General features: G+C 53.6%; 1 protein-coding gene across 4 annotated transcripts in view; it reads left to right on the forward strand.

Moving 5' to 3' along the window:
- SGSM1 (small G protein signaling modulator 1) overlaps positions 1-4,162 on the forward strand; it is an 80,232-nt gene extending 76,070 nt beyond the window's left edge. For all 4 annotated transcript variants that reach the window (XM_084764278.1, XM_084764279.1, XM_084764281.1 and 1 more), the window contains one exon: positions 2,380-4,162. In XM_084764278.1, coding sequence (XP_084620404.1) covers positions 2,380-2,468 — 89 coding nt within the window. In that variant the 3' untranslated portion in view covers positions 2,469-4,162. The remainder of the gene's footprint in view (positions 1-2,379) is intronic.
- The last annotated feature ends 1,838 nt before the right edge of the window (positions 4,163-6,000 follow it).

Raw genomic sequence — 6,000 nt, forward strand, 5'->3', positions numbered from 1 at the left:
ATTGGGTTGTTTTCCTGAGTCTTTTTTGTTTGTCTGTCTGTCTTTTGTATATTCTTGATGTTAATTCTCCATCAGGTAGATTCCTGGCAAAGATTTCCCCCCACTCTGTCTTTCCTCTTTGTTCCAGCGTCCGTTCCCTTTGCTGTGCAGACGCTTTTCAGTTCTGTGAGGCTCCACCTGTCAACTGTTGCCCTTGGTCCTTAAGCAAACGGATCCTATTCAGAAAGCCCTGTGGGAACTACCTATGTTTTCTTGTAGCAGCTTCAGTGTTTCGGGTTTCACACACTGAGGTCTGTGTGTCTGAGGGTTTCTGTTGCTGCGATGAAACACCATGCAGAGCAGCTTGGCCAGGAAAGGGTTTATTCAGCTTACGCGTCCACATCACTGTTCTCATCGAAGGGACAGGAACCTGGAGACAGGAGCTGATGCAGAGGCCATGGAGGGTGCTGCTTACTGGCTTGCTTCCCATGGCTTGCTCAGCCTGCTTTCTTATAGATCCCAGGACCACCAGCCCAGGGATGGCCCCGCCCACAGTGCTAGACACTCCCCCATCAATCACTAATTAGGAAAAATGCCCTACAGGCTTGCCCACAGCTTGATCTTATGGAGGCATTTTTTTAAAAATTGAGGATGATTAAGTTCAAGGCCAGGTGAGACCCTGCCCCTGTTCCTTCATTCTGTCTTTTTCATGGCTGTTTATTTTCCAGCTGTATCTACTTTTTTCGTTGTTTGGTTTGGTTTTCCGAGACAGGGTTTCTCTGTTATCTTGGCTGTCCTGGGCTCGCTTTGTAGACCAGGCTGGCCTCAAACTCACAGAGATCCACCTGCCTCTGCCTCCTGAGTGCTGGGCTCACAGCGTGCACCACCACACCTGGCCCCACTTTTTCAAAAGTATCTGCACGTGACTCTAATATTTCAGGACGGCCTTGTGCACCCTGTGCGACTATCTTGTAGCTTACCAGCATCCCTGCTGCTGGACCTCAGCTTGTTTCCATATGCAAGTGTGATAGAGAAGCCCTAAGCAGGCCACAGCTCAGCACAGTCCTCAGCATCCCCAGCTTGCCAAGCTTCCTCAGGCCGGGGCACCCCTCCCCTTTCTGCAGTGTGCACCCCACTCAGGCCAAAGTTCCCAGTGGGAAGGAGTGAGGACCAAACCGCATGACGCCTTTGTCTTCACGACCCAGAGACTATCTTACAGACGCAACTGGAAGGAAACCCCATTTTCCTTTGTCCCTCACTTCCTGCAGTCACCAGCTGTAGAACACATGCACGCACACACGCACACACACACATGCACGCACACACGCGCATGTGCGCACCTTTTCAGGCCGCACGCAGCTTTGCCTCTTGATGAGGTTACGCACCACCGCCCTCATTTGCCACTTCCTGCTTTTTATCCCAGAAACCTCCCAAACCCCAGCTTTGTGGAGACTGGACACCACATGGAAGGATGTAGGACGTTGAACTCTCTGCGGCCAGCAGTGCGTGTGGAACTGACAGCGGCTGAGTGTTGCCGAGGCCCCCTCCAAATGACGCGTAGCCCACAATGCCCCCAAGAGTTCACTAGGAGCCCTCAGCCGCTGCTTTAGTAGCTCTGTCTTAGCTTTTTTATTTTTATTTTTTCTCTTTATGAAATGGTTTCTCAGTGATACAAGTCAAGCTTTGAATTATCCTGCTGTGTGCAGTGCTTTGAAGATCTTTTTTTGTTGTTGTTTTTGTTTTTTGAGACAGGGTCTCTCTGTGTAGCCCTGGCTGTCCTAGACTCACTTTGTAGACCAGGCTGACCTCGAACTCACAGCGATCCGCCTGCCTCTGCCTCCCGAGTGCTGGGATTAAAGGCGTGCGCCACCACGCCTGGCCTGATTTGAAGATCTTGATAATTTTTTTCCCCTCCTCCCCACTGTGCATGACTCTCCTTGTTCCCATGGAATGCTTTAAGAATCTGCCGCATGCCTGACACCACCTTTTATTTTTTTGAGGCAAAGTCTTGCTATGTAGTCCAGGTTGGCCTCCATCTCTCAATCTTCCTGCCTCAGTTTCCCCAGTGCTGGGATGACCGGTGTGCACCGACACGCCTGGCCTGACACGGGCTTTGTAAAGTATTTGAGGATACCTGCGAGGGAAGGGTGGCAGGACCAGCCTTCTCCTAGCTCCCTCGGAGCCAGCGTCACCTCTTTTTGTTTCCACGGCAGTGTTGTGCAGTGGCTTCCTGTTACACTCCTCATTTTTTGCAGATGGGGAAGCTGAGGTGTGCAGGAGCCTGCCGCCTCCCAGACTCGCACTGTGGTGGGAACGAACGCCCTAGAGTTCACACCTGGAGCTGGAGGAGTCTCCAGGGCTGACGTGCAAGGCTGCTCACGAGTATCTCTTCTCTTACAGAAATGGCTGAGCGGCACAACGCCAAGCAGATTCTCCAGCTAGCCCGGGGCCTGGTGCATAAGGTGCAGATCCTGATTGAGAACAAGTGAAGGCTGAAGCAGCCCGTCACCCCTGCTGCCACCCCCCCCCATCCCTCCTGCAGCCCAGCGCGAGGCCCTGGCGTCTGTGTGGAGAGCCATGCTCTCGACCGTGGCCATTGGGCTGGGGGGTAGAGAAGTGCCCATCTCAGCCTTACGTTTTCCTGTCTGACCAAAGATTGCTTGCCCAAGTCCGGGATTTCCCGCTTCTTGGGAGTTGGGGTTCTGAGTGGGTAGAGATGGCCTCTGGCCCTGTTGCTCTCTTCTTTCCTCTGTTCCTTCCTCAATCAGTACAGGAGAGACTTCTGGGGTTTCCTGTGCACCCAGCAAGGAAGGGCCTTTGGAGGTGTGTCAGAATGTCCCTGCCAGGCTGGCTTGGAGCAGGCTGTTCCTGTAGGCATCAGTCACATTCAGAGTCCCAGGATTTTTTGAGCATCATCTCTGCCTTTGAACCACTGGGCGTCTCTCCCACCATCTCCCAAGGTGACCTGGATGTGCCGAGCCAGAGAATCGCTGGCTTTGAGGAGGGGCTACCAGTGTGTCCCCGTCCTATCTCTTTGTCACCTGAGGTCTGTTCCATGCCCTCCTCAGAAGCTTCACAGCCCTGCCTGAGTTCGAGATCGCACTCACCGTGTTCTCTGACTCCTTTTAGAATGGCGTCCTGTGAGTGCACCAGGGATCTGTGAAGCATTTATAGGCAGGAGATAGGAGCTCCCGATGAGAGCCCAACCCTTACTACCCACCCTCGGCGAGACCTCCCAGCCATCACCTGAGGGTCTGCCCTGCTCAGCTAGGCTAGACTTTGTTCACTCAGGACAGAGGAGGGATGAGCCAGGGGTTGGCCCGTGGCAGGGTTGGTCTGTGCCCCAGGATAGACCCTCATAGGATGGTCCCCGCCCCCCCCCCCACACCTTCATACCCAGACCCGCTGACCCCAAACAAGCGTTTGTGCCTGATCATTGTCTCTTAGTAGAGCGTTCTGGGGTGCAGCAGAAATCAACAGTCATAGCGGAAGCTCGTCCCCAGGACCTGCGGCCTCCGGGGCAATCAAGGGATGACAAGTAGAATTTCATAAAGAATTTCCTAAGTGGCTTGAAGCATCCGCAGGTGGTGTCTTCAGCCTTGAGCCCCACTCTGCAGGTTTCTGGTGACCTCCCTCCCTCTGTCACACCCCTCGAGTCAGATCCTCTGCCCCCTCCCCCATCCCCCACATGGGGCAGGGTAGATGGGGCTGTTTCAGGCTCACCGGTGCCCAGGGCAGCAGGAGGGGAGGTGACTGCTGATGGCAGTCACCTGCGCCGAGCCACACCTTCCAGCCAGCTACCCCAGCTTCCCAAGATGGGGTAAGAAAGGCCGCGGTGAGATAAAAGCGTATTTTGCTGGCGGGGAGGGTGGTGTTTGAGCACAGCCAGCTCCAGAACTCCTGACTCTTATTTATTTTTGTAACTGACCAGTGTGGAGTATAGCACAAGATTTCCCTCGTGCCTCCCGAGCGCGTGTGTTTGCTGTTTGTGGTTCTGCGTGCCTCGTATTTATTCCATTTACCAGCCGATGATGTCTGTGTGTGGTGTTTCCTCGTGTCCTGGAGTTGTGCGTGGGGCGGTTGCCCTCCCGCCCAAGGACTTCTCTTTTTAATGTTGCCAAGTGTCTTGTAAGTGTTCACTGCTGAGGTGACTATTCAGAGCAAATATATATGAGTGGAAAAACCTGAGTGTGGGTCTAGTTATTTGATGTTTGCTTTTTGGTTCTTTTGGAGAGGGTCTGGGATCAAAGGAGTGTGCCACCACACCAAACATTAGGGGAGGTAGCAGCTAGGAGGTGGGGGGTGGCTACCACATGTACCCTGGCCTAGCCTTGGCCTTCATAACGAGCAGAGGCTGTCTGAGGCTGGCTTTGAACTCCTATTCCCAAGCGCTGTGGTGTGACTATAGGCACAGGAACACACTGTCTCGTCTTTTTGGCTTGGGGAAGAGTTTGGGGGGGCCCTCACTTCCCTTGTCAGAATTGCGAGAACAGTCACCTCCCCTCCTCTCCCCTCCCCTCCCAAGGGAGGTCCCAGTAGAAGAGCAATGGCCACAGGAAGAGGTGCTGTCTACCTTGGCAGACACACTCCCTCTAGCCATCTGTCCAGCCACAAAGAAGCCGTCGTCGTCCATGCTGAGACCTGACCATCCAGCGTGCCTGCTTCAGTGCCACTCACACTCCCCCTACAGCCCTCACTCAGTGCCTTTTTTTTTTTAAGATTTATTTATTCATTTATTTATTTATTATGTATACAGTGCTCTGCCAGCATGTACAGCTACAGGCCAGAAGACAGCATCGGATCACATTATAGATGGTTGCAAGCCACCATGTGGTTTCTGGGGATTGAACTCAGGGCCTTTGGAAGAACAGCCAGTGCTCTAAGCCTCTGAGCCATCTCTCCAGCCCTCACTCATTGCTTCGTATGTAAGCCCAATAAACTCCTTGGCTCCCACGAGTCGGATCAATTTTAGTTGCCCTTGGTGGTGATGGGTAAACGTTGCTTAGTCCTCCTCCCCCAGGGTGAAATTTTTCATGATATTTGCTTATGACTGTGTGTCCTGGATAAGCTCATCTCTGACACATAGCTTTCACACGTACGCAGTGGGGAGAGTAGACGCTCAGCGCTGCGCCTCCCTTCTGATGGCGGGCCCTCCCCTCCCACTGCTGAGCTGTCCTGGCTGAGAACCCATCTTCCCCGAGTCGCTGCCAGCATCCTCCAGCTCCTCAGTGAGCCTCTGTAACTTAAGAGAGGCTGTGCCTCCTGGAGGGGGACTGTGCCTGGGTGAGCTCCTGGCACCTCTGCAGTGGGATGGAGCAGCGCAAGAGGGTTGGGTCAGAAGCTGTAGCTCCCCCACAGTCCCCAGCCCCTATTTTCTTTCTTTCTTTTTTAAGATTTATTTATTCAATATACAGTATTCTGCCTGCATGTTACACCTGCAGGCCAGAAGAGAGCACCAGATTTAATCGTTGATGGTTGTGAGCCACCATGTGGTTGCTGGGAATTGAACTCAGGACCTTCAGAAAAGCAGACAGTGCTCTTAACCTCTGAGCCATCTCTCCAGCCCCCAGCCCCTATTTTCAATGTTAAAGCCTCGAAGCCCAGGATGGGTCCCCATTCTAGAGCAGCGGGATCTGCAGTAGTGCTAGGTGCCAGCCAGCCCTGGCTAAGTCAGCCCAGCAGAAGGCTGCGGGCCACCAGTCCGCCTAGCTCCAAGAGATTTTCCTCTTTAAGGAGCTGCTTGGACCTCTGCCTGGCGTAGTCTCCAGCCTTCGCGGCTACAGGGCGCCTGGGGGGCTCGTGGCGTATGACTCACAGGGTCATGGATCCTGCCTTTTGGAGTCTGGGGAATTGGAGACCAGCTGCAGTGGCCTCTCTGGTTTTGGCAGAGGAAGCAATTCAGGGAGTTTGAGCGTTTGGTGTTTAAGGCAGACTCTCTCTGGAAACGCCTTTGCTTCTTGTGCCAAAGCCACCTCTGGGGTCCCTGGGACTGTTCAGAGAGAAATTTAAGAACCTCAGGGG

The sequence above is a fragment of the Acomys minous genome (genome assembly GCF_964271855.1).
Source record: "Acomys minous genome assembly, chromosome: 16".
Classification (NCBI taxonomy): Eukaryota; Metazoa; Chordata; class Mammalia; order Rodentia; family Muridae; genus Acomys; species Acomys minous.